The sequence below is a fragment of the Barbatula barbatula genome (assembly GCF_947034865.1).
Source record: "Barbatula barbatula genome assembly, chromosome: 9".
Lineage (NCBI taxonomy): Eukaryota > Metazoa > Chordata > Actinopteri > Cypriniformes > Nemacheilidae > Barbatula > Barbatula barbatula.
In genome coordinates, this window is record NC_136772.1 from 18,686,479 (window position 1) to 18,710,919 (window position 24,441).

At 37.7% G+C, this 24,441-nt stretch overlaps 2 protein-coding genes across 5 annotated transcripts in view; both read left to right on the top strand.

Annotated features, from left to right (window-relative positions):
- dgkh (diacylglycerol kinase, eta) overlaps positions 1 to 4,781 on the top strand; it is a 62,779-nt gene extending 57,998 nt beyond the window's left edge. Inside the window, exon 28 of the mRNA XM_079463488.1 lies at positions 607 to 4,781. Coding sequence (XP_079319614.1) covers positions 607 to 693 — 87 coding nt within the window. The 3' untranslated portion in view covers positions 694 to 4,781. The remainder of the gene's footprint in view (positions 1 to 606) is intronic.
- A 1,736-nt stretch (positions 4,782 to 6,517) lies between these two features.
- On the top strand, positions 6,518 to 23,843 carry akap11 (A kinase (PRKA) anchor protein 11). 4 transcript variants are annotated; one of them, XM_079463958.1, is made up of 12 exons: positions 6,518 to 6,616; positions 9,349 to 9,432; positions 9,528 to 9,638; positions 10,172 to 10,225; positions 10,438 to 10,569; positions 11,084 to 11,333; positions 11,495 to 15,683; positions 15,790 to 15,945; positions 18,942 to 19,025; positions 19,909 to 19,952; positions 20,341 to 20,522; positions 20,968 to 23,843. In XM_079463958.1, exons 2-12 carry the CDS (start codon positions 9,370 to 9,372, stop codon positions 21,121 to 21,123), a joined length of 5,421 nt encoding a protein of 1,806 aa, XP_079320084.1. In that variant the 5' UTR covers positions 6,518 to 6,616; positions 9,349 to 9,369; the 3' UTR covers positions 21,124 to 23,843. The 4 variants fall into 4 exon arrangements, with proteins under 4 accessions (XP_079320084.1, XP_079320083.1, XP_079320085.1 ...); XM_079463957.1 differs by having other exon boundaries at positions 18,939 to 19,025; positions 20,968 to 23,836; XM_079463959.1 differs by lacking the exon at positions 18,942 to 19,025 and having other exon boundaries at positions 20,968 to 23,836.
- The last annotated feature ends 598 nt before the right edge of the window (positions 23,844 to 24,441 follow it).

A 24,441-nucleotide genomic window follows, 5' to 3' on the forward strand; every position in this document is an offset into this window, starting at 1 on the left:
TGAGTTGACCATATTACACTGGTCAGACGTTTCACACCACTAAAACCAGTAATCTAACTGCCACTAGATGTGCCCTTTTATGTAGTGTATTTCAAACCTGCTGCTTTGATGTCTCCCAGACTATAACGAATCCATCCAAGTAACTATTTTATAATACAACTTTTTCCATCTTTTTATCAGTTGAAGTTCTTAAGTACAAAATAAATACTAAATAGGTCTACTTGAAAAATTTGATTAGTCCTTTTTTGTATTTTAATGGATTTATTTGTACATAAACAAAGATGATACATGTTTTCAGTAAAATCCTTTTATGACTTTGAATTTTTCTATGTTATAATTATATAATGTTCTTGCACTTTAAACATGGCTTTAAACATGGCTTGCTGTAACAATATAAATTGTTACTTTTTGCATTACAAAAGCGTTATTCAGTAAAACAGTGACTTTGATCTTAAGTCATATAAGTTGTTTTAGTAGTTTTAAATAATTTGACAGTGCATAAACATGTCATAACACTTTTGTTGTCATTACTGAATGTTGTCAGATAGAGATGTGAACTCTCTGTTGCATCCTTCTAAGTTCATTTCTATTTGCATTTCACAACAGGATCTGGGGATCTCGAAGGTGGGTCATATGAAGAGAATTCTCCAGGGAACTAAGGATCTGGCCAAAAATTCGATGGTAGACCTGTGAGAGATGGAGATACATTCCATTCGCAAGCAAAAAGGAGTTAAATTGGAGCTCCGTGTACGAAAGAGTGTTTTGCATAGAGGGCTTTCTGCCCTTTAGGATAGCTTGTAGAGAAGTTTTGGAGCTGGTGTGCTGGTGCCAAAACGACAAGGATTGTGTCCGAGACGTTAGGTTGTATACATAGAAAAGCCATTACTCACTTTTCACATCAATATCACAATCAGGTATGCAAATCTCATTGTACAGAAACCTCAAAGATATAAAATCAGAGAACAGGACTTCCATTAAATGTTCTCTCTGAGAATAGCAAGGCCTCTAAATAGCTACCTGGCTCTTTGCCTTGCGGTAGATGGCAACAATAGAAGGGCGATGTGATGAGTCAGCAATATTCTGCTTTCAACAGCACTGTTTACATTAAGGAGACAAAAAAGACTGCTTAGTATTGCAATGAAATGGCAATCATTGTAGAATAGTTGTGCAGTCCAGGAAAGGTCAAAAGGGGGTTTCTTCAACCGTGATATACTGATGCATGGTGTTTTTGCTATATTTGGATAGCTATTTTACTGCATGATCTGCGTCTTGTTTTTTATTGTACAAACTAACACTTGAACAAGTTTTGTATGAATTTAGTATGATGATATTTGTAACTACTGACGCATCCCTTTGGTCAAAGAAGACTGCTGATTGATTCCTATTTATGTCTGCATGGAAATCTTCTGTCCAAAAACAATGTCATGTGCCATATTTGTTGTAAATTAGCTTTATTGGTAAGAAATGTTTTCAAACCCACACTAGACATTAGTCAAAATCTTGGTGAAATATGTATCAGCGTAAATGTCCCCTGTTTTTATAGTAAAATGCTTTACTAGCCCAACAAACCAATGAAATTACAAAAAGAGATTATATGATTTCTAGAAACTCACTGGAAGTCTTGCCATATCACATCCTCATAAGTGCTTCAGGAAAAACTTTTAGAAGATTTTCAGGACACATTTCCAGTAAATTAAACCTTTTGTTGTATATTAGTTGGAATAGGAATAATACTGATTTAGATAAGAAAATAGCAGTTGATTTAAATAAGACATTCTGCAGTTGACCTGCAAAATTGCATAGTTGATATTTTGTACGGCTGAGTTCAGGAACCCAGTGTAAATTTGATAGGATACTTACAAATACATTTGGTCGGTGGCATTACAGGGTATGAGACGTTTTGTTTGCTAATATATGCACTGTACAGTACAGTATATACAAACTGTTAATGCCAGTTATGATTAAAGCTTTTGTATAATTAAATGCGTACATGATAATATCAGATTACACATTTATTTGTGTAAACAGAGCTTCATAACACCTTTGTGAATTATTATTATTATTGTTATTAAGTATCACCTTTACACGTTAAGTGCTGTTGTACTGTGGAAGGTGCAATGTTGTATTTATTTTGATGCATTTCTTCTCTATAAGTTTTATTATGTGAAGATGAACTTCACACGGTCCTCTTTTGTTTGGTTTCGGTTTTGGAATAAGATGGACCTATGAACAGAAAAACCATGCTATGTTCTCTCCAAAATTCATAAATCTTCCATTAAAGGGATAATCACCCAACAATGAAAATTCGGTCATAATTTTGTCACACTCAGGTGTGGTCTCGTTGCAAACCTGTATAAATGTCTTTGTTCTGCTGAACACAAAGGGAGATATTTGCAAGGATGTCATTAACCAAACAGATCTCATCCCCCATTTACTGCCATAGTAGGGAAAATAAATACTATGGGAGTCAATGGGGGAAGAGTGGGTCTGTTTGGTTACAGACATTCTTGCAATCTTCCTTTGTGTTTAGCAGAACAAATACATGTATAAAGGTTTGAATTGATAAGAGGTTGTGTAAAAGATGACAGAATGTTCTTTTTTCGGTGAACTATCCCTTTAACATATTGCCAATCCTGTTTAAATGTGCTTCCAGGATAGTTTTCTAGACGGCTGGATGTTTATTCATACCAACTACAAAACAGTTGTGCCTCGTTTTTTTTCTAAAATGGGGTCGTACACCTATTTATACATTTGCTGCCCTAATCAACTCAATTGCCATTGTAGACTTTAGTTAGTTGTTATTCTATCATTTTCCTCTAGAGGATGTTAGATAGCATTATGAGATGATTGAAAGAGAAACAGGGAGGAAACAATCTTCGGAAAAGATTTGTTATTCCCAAGTACCAAGAAATGTAATTCCACCCATAATTTACCTGAAGAATTAAGACAAATAAGGATAATGAGACAAACCTAAAGGACTCGCTTTGGTTCATTGGTTGGATTAATTCAAGATGTTTTAAAAAAATAGCTAAGTGGTAAGAGCATTGCGTTAACAACGCAAGGTTGTGGGTTCTGTCCCAGAGGATTGCAGAGACCTATGTAAAATGTATAGGATAATGCAATGTAAGTCGCTTTGGATAAAAGCGTCTGCCAAATGCCTAAATGTAAATGTCTAAATGTCATTACTCACAAACATTAGGACTAGAAGTGAGCCTCTGTTTTATCATAAATCTTTATTAAATCATTAAAACGAAGTATGTTAGTGGTTATCAGCTGGTTTTGATTTTGAACCCAGATCCAATCCCTAAATTGTTTATTGTACAAAACTAAAATCAAAATGTGCCTAAAAGCAAAGATTATTCATTTTACAATGGCCTGCATATGCCTGACAATTATTAAATGTGAAAAAGGTTACATTTTTATAGTCTTACTGTATCAATATGAGTTCATAATTTCTGTTATAAAACAGATTGTGACAGGTGCAAACCATGTTTAATTTAGTTACAAATAAACCTATATTTAACAGTGTGGGCAATTTGCCAGCTTTTACTAAGAGACGGACAAGTGTGCACAAGTAGTCGTAAAACCTGTAGTCTGTGCTATCAATGTATTGAGTATCCATTGTGGTTTAATGCCAAGTTCTTTTACAATGTTTGACTGTAGGCATAATGTATTGACAGGCCCACACAGAATCTGTGTCGCAAAATATAACTGAAAACACCATGTTTAAATCGATGCAAAATTTTCCCCATAAAGTCAGCACAGAAAAATCTACATTTGAAAACATTAGCATTTTCTGCAATTAGATTGCATATTAAATATTTACCAACAATATTGCAGTTATATCATATAGTCTTGAAACTTCTGTTCTCAATGCAAAGTGAGAGTGAGTGAATGTATGGAATGTTTAACAGATATGCATTCCAAGTGGCTGGATGGTCCTGTTGTAAAAAATAATTTCCCCAACTAGCTAGAGCCATTACCAAAGACACAATTTCATTTTGGAACACTTTTGTCATAGTATCAAAATGATGAACCCTAAAAGTAAATATTATGAATATGCCAGAAGCCCTGCAAAATTCGCCTTATGTTGTCTCTAACAAAACTGTAGCAGATCGATCTTGTATATGTGCCTCTGTATAGTTGATTTGTTTTCATAACTCAAATCACAAGTGCAGTCTTCCTCTCATGCCACAATAAGTACATCTGCACACATTCCATGAGTATCATGATCATCTAAGAGTGAGTTGTCAAGGAACCATGTGATGAATGCATTTGATCTGTGGACTTCAGCAAACACAAAGCTGTTAACTGCCAGATTTAAAAAAAACATTAATTTGATCTCTGCCATAATTTATATCCATTTAAGAGACATGATGTGAGTTTCATTTGTTTACATTGTGTTTACAATGGCACAGTTTAATTTTAAGACATTTACGTGTATAGGTGTATTTACAATGTTTGCATATTTATTATAGTAAAACAACTGATGTGTATGTGTTTCACTATTGGAATATTATGTTGCAGTAGTCCCTTGTATTGATATCTGGATGATTTTTGGTAAGTAGTAAGTAATTTTTATGACTACTAACTGACTCTTTTCTGTGCCTTTTTATGGTAGATGCATGGTTAACTATTTATTACAATATGGAGATCACTGAGATGTGTATTTTTGTATCCTGATTAAATAAATGTTTCAATTTTGATGTAAAATTTGAGGTGGTAAAACACTGCCTGTTGATATCTTCCTTATTCAATAAAATGGAATGCATACAGAGTCTAACAGATTGTTATCATTTATTTTAAAGTTAATTGAGTTAATTAAACAAAATATAAATACACATTAATACACAATGAAATACAACATGGACAAATAAAACAATATTCTCATTTAGATAGGAAGATAGATGGGTTGGTTGGCTGGTTGATTGATTTATTGATTGATTGGCATAGGCCTAATATCCACATGTAAAATATCCATAAAATTAGAAACAGTAAGAATTGTACATATAATATAAGCTTTTATTTAATTGTGCTGGTCCTTGATTTGATTGTAGTAGTGCTATGGGATTGGACTTTATGGCATTGGATTTTCTTGAACAGGCACTTTTTTTCAATATGGCTCAACTGAAATATATATTTATAGGGATATGAGTGCTTTTAATTCATTTTATATAGAACATGCGGTACATGCAGAACAGAGACTCTCACAGTGGGGTCTGGGGACCCCTGGGGTCCGCAGTGTACAGCTAAGGGTCTGCAAAATTATTTGTGACCCGTTTAGCATAATGAGCCGGAAGGCACACAGTCTACTTTTGAGCTACAGGCCAATGTATGTTGATTTTGGTCGAATTTGAGATTGTAAATAAAATAAGTGCATTAAGCACTCGTCTAGCAATCCCAATTGTCTAAATTAACATCTAAAATTATCTGTATTTGTAAGGGTTTTGTGAAGTGCACCTTCCTTAATCTTTCCTAATACAATAGATGCAAAGCACTTTTGTGTTTGACGTTTTGCTTTCGGTTTTAAAGCATGCATGAGGAATGAGAAAATAAAGTGCTTGATGTCAAATGATTAAGAGAAATAAAGTGTTGGACCTGATTGATGTTCAAAGTTAGGCCTATTAAGAGTGATATGTTATAAAAATATCTTCCTCGTTCTGACGGACAAATCCGAGTTCTCAGACAGCTTCTGATCCCTATATACGCAGAATTACAGTGTTTATAAACACTTGTTTCTACAAGAATTCACACAGACAAAATCTGTTATTATATTAAGTGAATATTTGGTTTTAGATTTGCATTCTGTCATGAATCCCCCCCAAGTTGTTCCAAATTACTTTGATCTGTTGAACACAAGGAAAATGTTAGATTTATTTTAGCGATGGACAATTCTAGGTTATCATTGACTACAATGGAAGGAAAAACCTGAGTAAATGATGGCAGAATTTTCATTTTGGGTGGTGTATACCTGATGTTCTGATATTGTCATAATATTACATCCGGGTATTGTAGATCTTAAAGATGTCAATCTCAATGTCAAAGGTCAATGCTTGCTATGCATTAGGCTATAAAATTGTGCGGTTTTATTAGAAAACTCAACTCACCTAAGGATAGCTTTTTGAAATAAAACGTTTTGAAAGCATCAGTGGAATTGAAATGATTCAAGATTAATATTTTTATCACCATAAAACGTTTTAGTTTTAAAACAAACGAAATTCTTCAATAAGAGTGCAAAATGTGGTAAACGTATGCTTAAACTGTTAGAATTTTGAGAGGGTCCTTAGTGCTGCAAACCACTGTGCCACCCCAGACATTACTATATTCCATAACCATATAATCACAAACCCATAGTTTTCAACATAGATTTCTGTATACTGTAAACTTAAGTTAAAAATAACTTAAATAAAAACATAACACAAAATTAATTTACGCTGTTAAACAATGCCAGATGAAATCGATGTATGGTGTATTTGAGTTCCATCAATGATTCTGGGCTCAGCAGCGCGGCTCCGCCACTCGGTGTTTGATTATTTTCTCCTGCTCGTCTTGTTTTCGTGAAATGACGGGACGCGAGAACAGCTAGCTGCCCATTGCAAGGCTCTGTCACTACAAGGTGAGACGCGCTTCAGACGATTTTCATTTAAATGCCATTCACCAGCACATGTTACATGTCACAGATCAGTTAAAAGCCAAGAGATGTTCTCTAAGGATCACGTTTAATTTAATGTCCTACAGGCCTGATGCTAATATACACGAACCAGCTGCGTCTGTCATGACATCACCAGGCTGTAGCATTAACTGCACGAATAAACACATTCTGTGTCTGATTGTCTGTCGTGGCGATTTATTTTATTCGAGATTTTATTTGGTTTTCAGACATTTACAATGCACTGAGTGAATACACTCAGCTCTACGTGACGGTGCCTAAAATGAAAGAATTCGTCACCAAAAAGAGCCTTGAGCGATAAACATAATTTATCAAACTGATCTGTGAAGCAATGGCATGGGTTGGCATGTAAATCTGAGTCTGTAGCTGAAAGATTTTGTGTTAAAGTCACTGGGTGGTGATTGAAGCTGTCATCCATACGACAGCAGTATTATCAAGCTGTTATGCCATCAGAAATCACGTACCATATCTGTGTATTTCAGTATGTACTGCCACTCCCCTTAGTCAAGAATAGGCAGTGATTCCATAAACATCTGTGGATTTCAGGAAATCGTTTGACCCTTTGGCTCTCCCTGCTGATGCCTAAACAGATCCCATAGACCAAGGCAGCAACATCACTTGGTCATTTCAACCCTTTCCTCCTCTTAAAAGATATTCTGCACTATTCTGTGTACGGAATTTCAAGAAATTATGTTTATCTTTGTAGGTCTCACCCACATCCAGTTGTGCGGAAATGCTTCAATGTGCCCATTTCAGCACTTAGGGTTGTCACTGTACCATAAACATATCACGATGCTGTACCTTTTGAAAAATCACGATACCAACTAGTTTTGTGACGCTGTCATGTTCATAATTAAAATCTATAAATTAGCCCAAAATTCCTTAATACACAGATCTAATACTAAAATATTTGTAGTATTAACTGTAGTAATTGGTTAAGTTTGAGCAAATACTGAAGTATACTATAATATTTACTGTGGTAAGATTAAAAAACAGTAGTGTCTAGTTATTTTAGAAACTTGTACTCTAGTAACTAGTAAAGCACTTTTTTTAAATGTTGGAACTAATTCAATCAATGCGCGACAAATTGCATTTATACTAGTGCTTACATAAAAGTACAAGTGCTTACATTAAAATGCTTACTTTAAATGTGACCAAAGTGGCCAGTAGATGGCGGCAATTTCCGGAGGTCTCATTTGAAGCCTGTAACTTCATCAAAGCTTTCGTTTATGGTAGAAAGTAACCATCTTTTCACCTCTTAAAATCATGTAGAAATCATTTGAATTCATTAGACAGGTGTGCAAGTGCAACGTGTTGTCATAGCAACATGGTACTTCCTGTTTCCTTTTCTGGCAGTATGTCCTATGAAGGACGTCTCGTTTCATTCTAAATTGAGGATCCTCTGTATACCGCATCACTTTGAGGATGAGACCTCCGGAGGACACAAGGATACATCCTTCCGAAACACAGCTTGAGTCTTGATGAATGACTCACTGATCATTTTCTCGTCCGAATCGTTCAGAACACAGATTCATTTAGGAGAGAAACACAGCAAAAAGACATGAAAGTGTTCAAATTAACGTCAGTTGGCATATGCAGCATTAGTTACAGCATTACGATACTACAGCAGCAGAGCGGGAATTTTGAAGATTTAGCATCGCGATGCCATGTAGCACCGGTACACCGCGCAACCCTACTTTAGACAGTATAGCAAAATCAAATTGTTTTAGACATGATTTGGGCAAGATGAATATGCTTATTCTGTTTTGTTTGAACATGTATCCAGATTCAAATGTAATTGTATTTCTGTTGTTATTGCTAGGTTTACTGTATTGGTTAGGCTTACTGTATGAGGATACAAAAATAACATTTCTGTAATGAGAATTTGTCTTGGAATTATTGCAAATGAAGTTTTAGCTTCTGCTTGGCTCACTAAAGCCTACTTTGCCATGTTATATTAGATGTAAAGTTTCATTAACTCACTTGACAGCCATGTTTATGTTTATATCAACATCACAGTCCCTTACAAAACTTGTTTGTCTGGCCATAAACTTTACATATTGAAATTAGTCCAAGCAAGCATACAGGAAGAGTTTATTTTTTAGGCTTTTTACTTACCAGTTAATTTTTAAACCAAAGTAACAGATTTATACACTAAATTCAATTGGTACTACTAAGCAGGTTGCTTGCATGTGAATCTTGTTTCATGCTTCATCAGATTATGTTTCTTAGAGCTCAGTCCTTTTTCGCTTTTTTTCCACGTTTGCATTTGCAGTGTACTGATAAGATCTCATGTCAGGTATTGCCGCAGCACAGTGTGTCGGTTCAGGCTATGTGAAAATATGATAACAGGCTCATATTCGGCAAACATACAGTCCTAGGCCTACATTCTTCCATCATATATACGCCCACCCCACAAGCATAGATGGCCCGAGATAATCTGCCTGGTTGTGTGATGTATAAATGTTTACAGACAGTTGAACTTTAAAAGTAATGAAATTTCATCTCATGCACTGTAAATTCACACCTGTGTTTTAAGTTTATGGTGAACTGGAGCATTTGGAATGCCTTTATTTTAACCATAAGAATCAGATCAATATCAAAATAAGATTTACATGAGAAAATGGACCACCTTGGTCACAACATATGTCATTTTCCCCATCTTTTTTACTTTAAAGGAGAGGATAGCCTTCAACATCATGGACGCATGTGCACGCATTAAAGGGGCCCCTTTAAAGAACCGTGCCACCATGAGAAAGGAGGTACAGAATTATGATTTGTACCATAATACATTTTTATATGTGCATTCTTTTTGCAAGCTCTTGTTTTCTCCCAACAATGTTGTTTATTTGAACAGACAATCCGTGAGGGCTCGCACCCGTGCCTAAAGAGCCTGTTGAAATACAAGAAGGAGCTGTGCAATGTGGTAGTGGATCTACATAATAAGGACACGCATTGTCTGTCCGAAGTAAGCATATTCTTACAATTTCGCAGAATTGTGAATGTTGATGGAAGTTTATACGAGCATTTAAACAGCTAAAGAAATAATTAACTATACAAATGTGTTAATCTTAAATCTTCTATGACCTCTTTTTGAGCTGAGTGATTTTGAAAGCCTCCATGACAGCAGAGACTGTATTGGTGATAAGATTGTGGTTAGACTCAACTGGGACAGATTGTTTTATCTTAACCTTACTACACACAAAATTGCATGTCGCCTAGGCTTGGGTGATTGTTACGAAAGAAATAACAGTTTGCAAATGCAACTGCGGCTTGTCGTTTTTGTGATGAGGTGGCAATCTTCAATTTTGCTTTGTAACGTTTTCATAGATGAGTTGAATATAGAAGCACAGAACAGTTCTTATTAACATTACATTTATGTTTTTAAACTATGTAGAGATCGATCACTTGAGCTACATGAACACTTATGTAATTGCAGAAAGTAAGCAGATTGTATAATTTTATTTAAAGGCATGATTGTGTCCTTTGTGTCTTTTATAGGTACATTATGTATGCTTACCTAGTCTTGCTGAGGGGGAGAATTTCACTCTACAGGCAAGTGACACTATTTTTCTATACAAGTACTGTGAGAAATTTGTCTAGGCATGCGTGAATAAATCATGCATATATGTGCTCTCTGTCACATTATCTGCACTTATGTATAACATGGGTGCCAATCCTATTCCATAATAATGTTATTTTGATTGTCAGGCTTATTGTATGTGTTGCACATGAATTTATTAAATTGCTTGGTCATTTTTATATAGGCCCTGACATCCCTCTCCACTGAGATGATGGAGCTACTCAGATCACTACATGTACATACACTTAAAGATGAAGAGATCCTGCTCCTCAAAGACCCCAAAAGGCCTTTTGAGAGAAAAGACAATATTTCTCAGGTATTCGGTGGATTTTTATTGTATTACACTGGAATAGGATTTAATTCGTTAGGCAGCTTGTTTGATGTTTTCATTGTTGTAATATCTTGTGACATGTATAGTTTTGACTAAGTTTCCAACTGTTGTATAGTTTGTGTAAAATTGGTTACAAGCAAGACTAGCTTTGTGTGCAGATATGATACTCTGAATAAACCACAGGGGTTTTAAGACACAACAAGAGATTGCATGTTTTCTTTCACATATATACCTGGAAAGAGAAGGGTGCAGTCTAATATCACTTTAAAGGGATATTTCGGAGGCAAAACTCAATTTCCCCATGTTTTAGGCATCCTGACTGAATATGACGGTAAGTCAGATGTTGGCTGACAGTTTGCAGATCTCTCGTGAATTATGTTTATTTTCCACAATAACATTAAGTTTTATATTTTACCAATATAATTATAACAGCCATGATGTAAAGTCTTTATCATCCCAGCAGTTGAATAATGTGTCACAATATATTTTTTTCTTTTAGCATCAGGCGAGCTGGTCAAGAGCCTTGTGTATTTTGCGGCATAGCTCCAGTCCACAGATAAGTGTTTGCACCATGCTGGGATTGTTGGCTCGATACACAGCTGGCATAAGGTATGCACTGGAGTTACAGGTTTTGCAGAGAGGTACATCAGAAGCTTGTCAGGCTGAGGATGATGACACAAATCAGTCTGTTTCTTCTATCGAAGAGGACTTTGTTACTGCTTTTGAGCATCTTGAAGAGGAAGATACAGGTAATTTATGAACTATTGGACAGATTTTATGTTTTAACATGGGTTTTAAGCCTTTAAGCCTTTTGAGTTGATCATACAAAGTTGCACACAAGGAACTTGTTTTTAACTTCCTCTTGTTTTTTAACAGTTAAGTTCTCATGAACTGTTCTCTGTTTTTGCAGGTGCCCATAGTCAGCGAAACCTTAGAGATGTGGCTTCCCAAACACTCCCCTCTCACTCGAAAGAATTGTCAGGATCATGCATCATAATAAGTTCTATATACAAAAAATCAGTGTGCACGGAATATGCCTCTGCACAAATTTCAGAATCTGCCCTGAAGTCTACAGCATGGCCTGAAGATTCAGAGACTGTGTACACACCTAGTGGTCCCCCAAAGGGACGTTCTACCTCCACATCTCTCACAGAGTCAGATGAGTCAGACTGCTCAAGTCCCAGTCCTATTATATTTCTGGATGAAGTTGGATATCAGAAAAGTCTTAAAGCAAAACTTGACATTCCCAAGATCCCTGTTTTAAAGGAGGGAGTGGAAGATTCTGACTCAGAAGTTAGTGAATTTTTCGACAGCTTTGATCAGTTTGATGAACTAAACCAGTCTTTTGATTACAATATTAAAGTTCTGAAAGAACAGCCCCTCCCAGGTCAAGATGGAAAGAAGCATATTGACAGCTCTGGATGTAAACTTGTGTCAAGGGGATGTTCAACCACAGCAATGAACCCTCACAAGTTTGATCATAGGACTCTCCCTGCCAATGTCAAGAAACCAACTCCACTCAAACCAGGATCACCATACAGTATTCACTCTGATGCACCCGATTCCCCACGGCCAGTCAAGACTCCCTGTGATGAAAACGTGCCACTCTTCAGTCCTGTTCGCTCATCCGCGTTCAGCCCACTTGAGTATTTTTGGAAAGCAGATGGTGAAAGCTCAGAATTACGTAAACCGCAGGACCTTTGCTCGCTGTATAAAACTTACTCTGACTTTGCCAACAACCTGTCAAAAGAAATCCTTGGATCTGTTTGTGGGTACTCCTCCCCTGTTGATTTTAATATAAACAAGAATTTGAGCTGTGTCTGTCACAAGGAGTTCCAAAACACCAATGGACACCTAATGAAGCTGTCAGACATTCAGGAGACTGTCACCATCACCAAATCACAGTCACAATCTCTTAAGGATGGGATTCAGAAGTTTGCTGCAGACTTGGTCGAAATGAGCCTTGGAAGTGCCTTAAAGGACTTGCAGAAAGGAGTGTCCTCTTGTACCACAACACTTTGCCATTTGGCCGCAAAGCTGACCTCTTCAGTTTTTCAAATGGCCTTTCATGAGATAGGAATGCGCCGTGCATATGTGTTAAAAGAGCGTGCCATAAACGGATTGGCTAGTTTCCTTGTATCGGAAGCCATTTCTGGAGCCCTCAGAGAGTTTCTGTTTGTGAAAAAGCAGATTTTTAACAACACTGTGACACGATTTGCAGCAGACCTCGCTGAGGAATTAGTGTTTGAAGGAATGATGGAGGTTTGCCAATTTTCACATCCCTCCACACCGCTCACGCCTAGTGACTGGTCTTTTGAACAGGAGGAGGAAGTGGTTTCTTCCTATGCATCTGACCTGTCAGAGTCAGTACTTCAAGAAGCTTTTATAGAGCTGTCACAAGCTGATGTTACTTTTACCACGCAGGCAGCTATCAGTGTGTCAGTGGATAACATATGTTATGTGAGTGCTGAGGATGCATCTCTGGTCACAAAAACTTGCAGTGCCCAGACAAGCTATCTTGGATCTCAGGCTGTAGCAGAGGCTGGAAACCAAGAGCATGATGGTTGCACAGTTAAGAAAGCCTTGTATTGTGTGTCAGGTATGGCCAGTTGTGTTCCAGTACCTGTGGCTGGTAAGGTTATATCCCATGTACGCAACTCAGAAGAACCTACTCAGTGTAAATCCAGTATCGGGCAGATATGCCAGACCAGTCCCAAAAGAACCATTTGTAGCCAAGGCGAAGCAACAACCTTCCCCTTAGATACCTCTGCCGCAACTCAGAATGAATCATTGCCAGGTCCTGCAAGAATCCAGGATACTAATGATCAGGAAATTATTGACAATTCCTCAATTGAAAGCAATTCTGGTAAACCATCAATTGGAAAAACCTTTCAGAACTTCTCTGGAAATATGGTAGACAGTATAGTAGGTGAGGCTTTTGATCTCATGCATTCTTCAACAAAGGTAAAGAAGAACGTAAAGGATTGTGCAGAGTTTTTGAGCAAAACCATAGCAGCACATATATCCACTCCAACCCATGGAAACGTTAAATCACAGGATGCTGTTTCTCAGAGCTCACAAGCTCAAAAAGGTCCCTTTCACTTGGTATCAAAGGGCTCTTGTGACACAGCCTCTCGAAGTATACGGCCGGTCGCCAAGCCAACGTCAGAGGTTCGTTCTGTCATTAGAATGGACACATTAGAAGTGCCCAGTTTTGACATTGCCCCCTGCGGTGGTAGAAAAGTAATTGCAGAGGAGATTTTTAATGCTAACTGCGGAGGGAAATCGATCGAAAGCCCTAGCACTCCACCTTCCAGTCCTCAGCAGCCATTGGATGAGAACAGAGAGAAACAGGTCAAACAGTTCTCTAAAAAACTCAAAGGTAAGCTTGCAAAAGAATTTTCTCCTGCAACTCCTCCACCCACTCCTTTTTACCCTTCTGCCACAGACTCTAAAGAAACAGGTTCAGTTTCAGACAAGGCAGATTTCATGCTAAAGCTCTTTAGGTCTCTCTCAGAAGAGGCTGGTGCCAATGAGGATGAGGACCAGGAAGATGAAACTCACTCTAGAAACTGCCAGTCAGAACTGAGCCCTAACGTCAGGAACATAATGGTTGAGAGAGGAGCCCTTCATTATGCAGAGCGTTTAGCATGCCACATTGTTTCCATGGCAACTGAGATGGATACGCTAAGCTTTGGAGATGTTAAAAAGCCTTTGAGTGATGACGGCAAAGCCAGTGTTGCCTTGCACAGTGCAAAGTTCTCAGAAAACACTTTGAATTCATTATGGACATATGCTGGAGAAGTGGCCGGAGAGGTCATCAATGATGTAAAGAGGATGGTAAGCTCAACCCATTGCCGTCACAAAATGACAAAAAGAGGATCTGCAAACTCTGCAGACAAGCATCAGAGTGAAGATTTCAAGGATGGCCTGCTGGGAGGTTTGGCCTATCAATGGTCTGGTGACATCCAGGCATCTGTCCAAAACTCTCAGAGTGGCGGGTCAAGCGGGATGTCTTCCGACTATCCAAGCTGTGAGAGTGTCACTGACGAATATGCAGGATACCTCATTAAAGTACTCAAGAAAGAGGGAGGCAGCAGAGAGCTTATATTGGATCAGTATGCCACTCGTTTGGCCTATCGGTCAATTAAATCAGGACTTGCTCACGCCGCACAAAAAATTAAGCAGAGACCCCCTTTGAAGCTTCATTCTTCTAGGCGTTTACACAATGATCACAGCCATGATATTTCTCAAACTCCCATATCCAAGTCATCCCATTGTGTTCTTTCTCATGGAACAGATGGATCCTCATGTGAATCTCTGCCATGTGCTTATCAAGATGGCCAAGACATGAGTAGTAGTGAATATGTAGAACTTGTGAACTTCGCAGAGTCGTTGGCCTACAACATCACATGTGATGTTACAAGAAAGCTTCGAATGTCGTCCATTAGACTACCAAAATCTCTTACTGATTCTTGCCTCTATAGGAAATCTAATGTAGAGGACATGCCAGAAAATCAAATAAAAACTAAGTTTTCAGGCTCACTTTTACCCTACACAGAGACCAACAGACTCTATCATAGCACTGGTAGCCTGAATGATGGCAAATGCAACAACGCCGTCAAGCAAGTGATTGAACATTATGCCAGGAAGATTGTCGATGACACTTTGGAGGTGACACTGGGGCCAGCATGTTTTCAAGCAGCAGGGGACAGGAGATCTTTGGAACCCAATTCTTTCACAGAAAAGCTTGCCAAAGTATACGAATCCTGTCGCTACTGCCAAGGTCGAGATTGCTTGTTTTGCAGAAGAGACTTTCGACGGTCAAGTTTTCAGGGACTGAAAAGGAGACGACAACAAGATTCTGATGCCATGACCGGACTGGAGATTCCTCGAATTCACATAGATTTGGATAAGAGAACTGCGTTTGCTGAAGAAATGGTCTCCGGTGCAGTTGAGAAAGCAAAAAAGGAACTGAGCTGTACTAGCCTTAATGCAGACAGCGGAATTGGTCACGATGGCGCAAGCTTTGCAGAAAGTCTCACCACAGAGATTATGACATCGGCATTATCCAATGTCTGCCAAACCATTAACCTTGGGTAATATTACACAAATTTCACAGAGTACTACAAACAGATTTGTACAGTATTGCACATAAAGGTGGAATTCCTAGATTTTGAAATGTTTTTCTATTTCTTGTTGCAGTTCTCCTAGGAGAGAAGGTGTCAATGTGACGGAGTCAACCGTGAGTCAGCAGCTCAGTTTGAGTGTTGGGGATGACAGTCTTGGTAGTTGGTCCAATTTGAGCTTTGAAGAAGACCACCCAGATGAGAGCAGCAGCTTTCACCATCTAAGTGACAGGTGAACACAAATACTAATCTTTGTGTGCTCAATCCTGCCCTCAGAGATCTACTTTTCTTCAGAGTATAGATTTAACCCTAAAAAACAAACCTGAAGTAGCTTATCATCAGAGTACACCTGAACATTGCAGGCAGGCGTGTGTGGTTGGGACCAAACTCTTTAGGAAGGTAGAATTTGTGCAGTTCGTTTTATTTAGGAAAAACACTATTTCCTACAATTTTGGAAAACTGGTTGACTAATAGACACAGTTCAAAACACTGCTTTCCTTCGTGTGCACCATTCACAAGCATGTGACTCTAACTATTGGTAAATAAACAGAGAAATGAATGTATTGTCAGTGCACTTGCAAACTCTCAGAGCGGAGAGATCTGCGTTTAATAAAGAGGCAACAGTAAATCCATGACGTAGTGTTTGTTATTACAGTTTTCACATTTCGTCTGAATTGTCATGTTTGGTCTAAGATTTATCAGTTAAGAGAAGGGGTCTTCAACTACTTTTCCTTGAGGGCCAGATTCTAAAAGTATAAATGGGATGCGGGCCAGTTTTTTTACCATATCCTCATTTCTTCTGTAATTGTGTATTTCTGTTATTTACTGCATTTTGTTCCTTTTATACTGTTTTTGTTGCTGTTACTTTTAGGTCATATATTAAAACATGCAGTCGGATATTGCATGTGCCTTTTAATAATATTTAATTAAAAGGGATATTGTCTTTTTAATTGTATTTTATATTCCTCGATGCATTAGTTTACCCAAAGATACAATTGCTGTTAATTTACTCACCCCCAGTCCATCCAAGATTTGGGTGGCATTGTTTTTTTCAAGAAGATATTTATGAATATATTGGTTTGAAGTAATAAAACTCAAATCAATGAAAGTCAAAAACGCAAATATTTTCAGCACAAAAGTAATCCCTAATCCTTGTGACGTTAAACTGGTGTCTTATACAAAGAATAAGTTGATCTTTGCAAAAAAACTGAATGCTATTATCTTATCTTCAGGTGAATTCCAATCGCAATCATGTGCCCCACGCACTTAAAAAGGCAGATCTTTGTAGTGCGAGTTCTGGAGGGTGATGAACACCTGTTTTTGTAAATCTAGCCATTTAAATCATACATTGGTAATGAATGTTGCAATAAAAACAACACAGGTTTCCTTTATCTGAGACAACCGTTCAGGCGGTGTACCCTTCCTGCAGTAACTTTCAAGTGCACAAACCGCGTTTTTGAACACGACCTATCGTGTGCACAAACCGACTGCCTGTGACTGTGGATTGGTGATTATAACATTGCAACGAAGATACGTTTGTGGACAGACCGATCAAATCACTTTATCAGACGTGTGGCAGGGTAAGAGACACTACGGACATAAGACGGCAGACGTAAACAACCCCAGAGTGGAATTTTATTAGGACAAGTGTAGAAAACCCGGGGTATTTGTCATCAGGAATCGGCCGGTCCGTGCTTGTGCAAATAGTTCCTTTTCCTGTGGTCGCGTTGACTCACTGGACTCTGAGGGGAGAGAAGACACAGTGTTAGTTCTCAGGAGAACAAGCTCCACAGCATCAGGTGTGGTCAATCAGCATTAGCTGCCAGGCCGTTTCCCAGGTGATGCTGATCTTGGATCTGTACCCTCCGCCACAGACGTCAGTATTCTTATGAATATTACTTGTTTATTGAATGTAGCAGCGTTTTGGAGTTCAAAGATGTGGCGTCTCAGGGCGTACATTTCACACCACCCTTAAAAGTCTCTTCCACTTATTGGAAATGTGAAGGCAGGCCAGGTAAAGATGATTCGCCAGTTGACTAGCGATGGTTTAGAGTTTGGGCTGAGACAAACCTATAACACATTTTTGAAGAAAGTTTTTCATTTGTTACAAGATATTTGTTAAAGTGTCTTTGAAATCAGAGATGCTGATTATATCAGTTTTTCAAAACTGCTGGGGAACACCTAGGGTGTACCTGATAAGCATTTAGGGGTAACATGTTGTCAAGTTCTATAAAATGTTAACTTTCTTTGGCTTCAAAAGATCACAGCTGCATGTAATCTTGCAAAGGCAGGCATTGTTTTGCATTGTTCTTGGCTGTATAGTCTCAATAGAAGGGTCTATACCTCCCTAGACACTCCCTAGTGTTGTTCAGGACAACTAAAATGCCACAAAGGTATCATAATATTTTGCAAAGGTGTGGTTGTCAGCTAGAGGCAGCATATCTACTATTACTCCTTCAGATGTTGTGTTCTTGAAGGAAAACCAAATGACTCCATGAATTAGGCTTTGACAAAACATTGACTTCACATTTGGGCTAGGTTGTACATTGAATATTCAAAACGATTTTGCTGGGAATATCCATTGTAACTAGCTAATGAATAGCTAATGCACTTAATCTGTATTTAGGCTCCTTTAGAATTTTTCAATACTGTCTTATAGTCATAAATATTGTGCTGAATGTATGATATGCTGCATTACAAAATTGCTTTACCTGTCGGTCATATGGCCTATTGGGCGGGCCTTAGCCAAAGAAAGTGGTGATAAGTTACAGACCCTAGTATGAACGCTACGCGAAACTAAGATGCCACTAACAAATTACACACTGCACCTATAATGGATTTAAATGAGAATGATTACAAATTTGTCTACATTACTATACACTTTAGTTGCAAAAAAGTGGAAATCAATGTTGTAATTATTTTACTGGATTTCAGCCTCATTTCAATACTTTGAAGTTGGACACATTTCTGATTTTGCAGTAGGCCACAGTGGGCTGCAGTATGTTATAGTTATTTTTATTGAAAATAAAATCACCCTTCTAAGATATATCAGAGTAGACACAAATATTAAGATTATTGTCAAGCGTCTAAAAAACTCAATACATTATGTACTTCATCTACATCTCCCATTCTTACCAATCCCATTTTCCACAGTACAGTCTTAAGGTACATTAAATAAATACTCAGTATCAGTATCTACTCAGTATCCTTTTCTTCTTTCCCCAGCAGTAATGGAAACAGCAGTAGCTGGAGCAGTCTGGGTTTAGAAGGGGAGGTTTATGAAGAACATTTGTCCTTCTCTCCATCAGACAGGTTGGTCTATGGAAGGAGACAAAGCATGGGCATTATGGACTCGCTCTAATTATTGCATGTTGTCATGCAGATTTTATCAGCAAGTACTGAATCATGTCTGTGTTGACTATGTCCGTTATTAGCTTTTAGATACCACTATGGAACAAAGTCCCCTTTGTTGTTCTCCATTTAGTACTTTACTAGTGCAATTAGTCAGTCAAATCTTTGTGTGCGTGTGTGTGTTGGTAGAACTGTATACTAATTAAAACTAGTGTTTCATTAAGTTTTTGTTTTGTGATGATCTGTTCTTATTGTTGTATGCTGCCTGCTTGAGTGAATCAAGGATATCCCAGCCCCTAATTCTCAGAAGACATAATTGATCATATATGAGTGCAACATGACTCACTCCTCACAATAATATATATCACAAAAATATATAATTTATTACATCAGACACAGAAAAATCTAATTTAAGGTTGCCGCTCCCCAGCCATTTACTAAATATGGTATGTCATTCTTCTTTATCTCGACATGCAATGAAACATGTATACCAATAAATGTAAATCAGTTTCAATTAATAGATTAAAAACTCACTTAATAAATTGATTGTATTTTAAAATAAATTGTAAAAACACTAATTCATTGTACAAACATAGAGTTCAATGCATATTTAATATGTTATCGTAACTATTAGTTACTACATAGAAATTAAATTGAAAATGTCAATGCGGATTGTACATTTGAAATTGACTGTAGCTGCAATAGAGTCGGTCTGCAGAAGAATTAGAATGCTGGGAGCTCCTGTGACTCTCCCCATGGACTCTTGCTTGGGACTTCTTCTGCATGTGGTTTGCAGGTCATTGAGTCCAACAGTAACATTCTCTTAAACATTCTTGTCTTTCAGTGACTACATTGAAGAGAAGGAGGCAGAGGCCAGGGAGGCTTCAGGTAGTAAATGAAACGTTAAAGTATATGTACTTTATACTGTTACTCTACATTGCCTCAATCAACAGTGTGTGGTCTGTTGATAAAACCTCAACTGTTCGACTAATTTCAACCCTTATTGTTGTGCTGCCACTCATCACATTTCAAGTGGTCTAACTTGGCTGTGCACCTGTAATAAGGCCTCGTCAAAGCCACATTGCTATTTATTGACGTTCCTTAGTGCCCTGATTCTCAGTCCGGCTCCATGTGGGTCAACAGATGAGTTCAGGCTCAGTTCTGTATCTGGCCGAATTACCAGTGAGAGCGTGGGAAACTGGTTTGCTGAAGTAGGCTGTTTGCTCTTATTGTGGTGTGAGTGTGTACTGTATGGAATCGTGTTTTCTTCACGCAGGATCTGTGCGAGTGGAGAGGGAAGCAGGGCAAGCAGAAAGAGCTATGCTGGTGTCTAGTACGGATGTGTGTGGCCGGGGTCTGGATCCCCAGCTGACAGCGGTGCTCCAGTGGATAGCCGTCTCTATTGCTGATCTACCTTTAATGCAGCTCAGCCATTGCTCAGCTCCGGAGCTCCAGCAGGTGAGGATTTTTCGAAGTCATAATTAATCACACTTTTATTGCTATCTGAATTAACTTAAATTGGCATATATTACATATTATAGCCTTGTCATTTAACAAAAATTTCAACAGTCAAGGCCAATTGAAAGTATGATTTATTTATTGCTTTAAACATTCTACTTCATGATAGAAGTAACGGTAATTATTGATAATGTTTTAATACTACACATTTAATAATAACGTTAAAAAAATCTGTGCTAGTATGTGGTTGACATGTCAACATTCACACAAATTGAAATATGAATTGGACTGATAGCATTATTTATTTATAAAGATATTATGAAAATAGCGTTTATGCCGTTATTATATAAAACAATTGTGTAGTGAAAATCTGGTATTCTGATTGTAATTCCTACTAATATCTGTCAGGATGTTTTTTGGCTGATTTTATGTTTGTTATTCCCAGCTGCCAGCTGTAGCACAAAGACTGAGGGAGAGAGAGTTCAGGGTCAGGGATCTGCTGCAGGCTCTGCTGAGGTACTTTGAAGAACATCACGCTGAAGAAGATCACGAGGCCGGAGGCCATAAGAGCCTTTTCCAGTGGCTTCTAGAACAGGCCTAAATCACAATCACATGCTGCTGACAACGGTCAGCCATTAAAAGATGAAGTTTCCTGTCACTTTCGAGTGATCTGCAATGTATTTGCCAAATTAGAGGCATAACCAGTTGAATGTGTTGATGTGTTGGGTATTGCTTGTGCACACTTGGCCACCCAGGGGGCGCCATAGAAACAACTGAAGTAATCTAAGAGCCATTTGTCCAAGTGTGTATTGCATGCTGTGACCGAAAGTACTTTTTGCTTGCTTTGACCGCTCTTTTTGTTGTCGTATTTTCTTGAAGATTAGACTGCATATTACACGTTTTGAGCAGCATCACTGATACCTACATGTTCTGCTTAGCCCCTTCCCAGATTATTATAACAAACGGAATGTTGTGAGTTTGTTTCGTGTCATGGAATCTCCGTTGCTGCAGGAAACCTTAAGTCACCTTCATACCTCTCCTTTGAAGTGATGTTCCCACTTGTTAAAGGGACCAGCCAAGCAATCCAGCACAGTTCCAGGCCACTGCATTATACAGAAAGACATTTACAGTCAGTGGTAATTATGGTAATTATTTAATTTTAAGTGCAGCAATAGCACATGGATACCAGTCATTACAATGTAAAAATATAGTTCCATTGATTTACCTCATGGAAATTAAAGAGTCACTTAAAATAGTTCCAGTTAAGAACCCATCAACAGATATTAACTTGTGACTTTTTTTCAAACCTTATTTTCCGAATAATAAGGTCAAGATTATTAGAATAATATATATCCTCTAGCTATAGGAATTCATATTGGTTTTCATTTATTTGGTATTTTAATATGATTTTACTGTACAGAACATAAAGTAAACTGAAATTAACTGTAAACACTAAAACAACAACAGATGTAGTTTACTAAAGACTGAAGAATACAAAGTTACAGAGAACAATACATTTACTTAAAGCTGCTAAACACGTAAACTTGCGTCGCCAAATGAGGAAACTCATAGTAGATATCCAAAAGCCTCGGACCTTATCTAGGAGGTCACATTTAATTTTCTCACTGCCTCCTGGCATTATCCACATGTTGCAGGTTACTGTGATGCACCGATGAGACATGCAGTGAGTATAATCAATAATATTATCGTCACCTAGCAGGGACACTACACGAGGGACTTATCGAAAGTCTCTTCCACACTGAATGGTTGTACTTTACTCACTGCCTGCCGTTTAGTGTACACTACACGTTAATATTGCACTTTTCTGTGGAACAGTAGACAGGCCATTCCCAACATTTTTGACTAGAGCCCAACAGTGTCAGTCGGTATTAAATCAATTCCTGAAAAATAAATCATCAAATATTAGTAGGTACTTACAGCCATGCCCCTAAGGATAAGTGCCCTTTTAGTATTTTCCCTTAAAAGTTTCGAACACAAAATTAAAGTTGACTAACTGTATGCTTTTACTGATCCAAACCCGTATGCTGTTGTTTTTTTCTGACATTTAAATAATATTTCCGTGGCTCTTTTCACACAATGGCTGTTCATATTGCTCATAATGCTCCAAAAACAACACTAAAGTGTCGTTTAAACATCTCTTGCGCTATACCCCATGTTTTCTGAAGTCATACAATCTGTGCTTTTTGTATGGAACAGACTGAAATTTAAGTTTAAACTGATTATGCCTCCGCTGAGGCTTGTATCTGACCCACATCCACAAAAAAATGTACCTGTTCTACCGAAAAATAGCAACAACAGATTTGGATTTGTTATGCTCAAATAGTGATCAGGTTTAAAAAATGTGATTTATAAGAAGATAAACATTAAGCGAAGGCTTTCGTACCGTGGAAAGACCTCTGTACCTTTTCTTTGCACTGCAACATGCATGATGCGCTTTCAGTCCATGCTTTGTGTATTTATCTTTATGTGTGCATGGATTCTATCTTCAGTACTGATTTATTCTCTTATGCATAGTTTATATTCGGCCAACACCATATATGCTCCCAGGGCCCATGACTCGTCCATGAAACACTTTTCTGTATCCATGTGATTAAGTAACACTTTCTGTATCCATGTGATTAAGTAACATCAACGCTGCCAAATATATTTGGATCAAGACTTGCACGGTATTTGTTTACATTCTTTTGAAACGTTTTTAAAACCTGCCATACACTGTTGGTCATTTTCCTATATGGTAGAAGTAAATGTCGCCAAAACCGCATTGTGGAAGAATTACTAAAAAATATGAAATATGTTCTTGGAAGGTTAGTAGGATGAATAATGTGAGTTGGCGCACAAATGTCAACATCAACGCTGCCTCGTTCTCGGTGGAATTGTATATGCATCTGTGCTCTTGCTAGATGGCCCGCCCTTGTGTAACTATTCACTTTATTTTAATGTACATTCCTATCCTTCACGAATAATCTATTGATATTTTGTGTTATCTGTGGCTGCATATACAATGCAGGGTTCATGCCATACTAAACAGATGAATATTTTGTTACTTGTGCAGTATTCCTCCATTGTGTCTCATTGTGTAGTGGGCAAATGATACACATTGACATCTCTATTTTTTTGCCCGTTTGTATACTCTTGCCAAATAATATATTTAATAATTTATGTATGTATAAGTTGCAATGGTGAGTACACTACTTGTTCCCCCAGTGAAGTTGCTAAGTAGTTTACACATTTAAGCTTAATGCACTATACCTGTACACTGTAAAAAGCTGTGGGTAATAAAGCTTTTTCATTCCAAGTGTGGATTGTGCTTGTTTACTTCAATACGATATTATTTATATAGCGCTTTTCACAATGTGCATCGTTCCAAAGCCGCTTTACAGGAGAAAATAAAAAACAGAAACAGAAAAGGTCAAACGCAGTACAGTGCATGGTGTTTGAAGAACAAGTAAAATCATTCTAATAAAGCAATGGTAACCGAATTTACCGAACATTTAAGCTAATCTAATATAGCAGTCTCCCAGTGAGCAAGCCAACATGGCCCTGTGGCAAGGAACTCAAACTCTAATGATAAATAAATTCGGGAGAATGTGTCACAGCTGCACTCAGTGACTTTGATTAAAAGTTAAGGTTTATGAACAACAAGGAGAGCGTATTAATTGTGATTTATGAAATTTAAAAAGTTGAAACTGATAATTTTCTGACCGATATCAGACAACAGAGGAATGTAATAAGCAGGTTAAATAGTAATATAGGAAATGTAATGTAGTATAATGTAGCAGTATAATATATGCAGCTATAACTTCAAACTGCTGTCATGTGATGCAAGTTCAGCATTAAATACTTAGTATTGTAAATACTGTTTAGCATTAATGTGACAACAAATAGTCCTTTGTTCTTG

Coding starts and splice junctions, on each gene's coding strand:
- akap11 (XM_079463957.1), top strand. CDS start 9,370: ATGGACGCATGTGCACGCATTAAAGGGGCCCCTTTAAAGAACCGTGCC. Junction 9,433..9,527: donor GTGCCACCATGAGAAAGGAG/GTACAGAATTAT, acceptor TTATTTGAACAG/ACAATCCGTGAGGGCTCGCA. Junction 10,570..11,083: donor GAAAAGACAATATTTCTCAG/GTATTCGGTGGA, acceptor TTTTTCTTTTAG/CATCAGGCGAGCTGGTCAAG.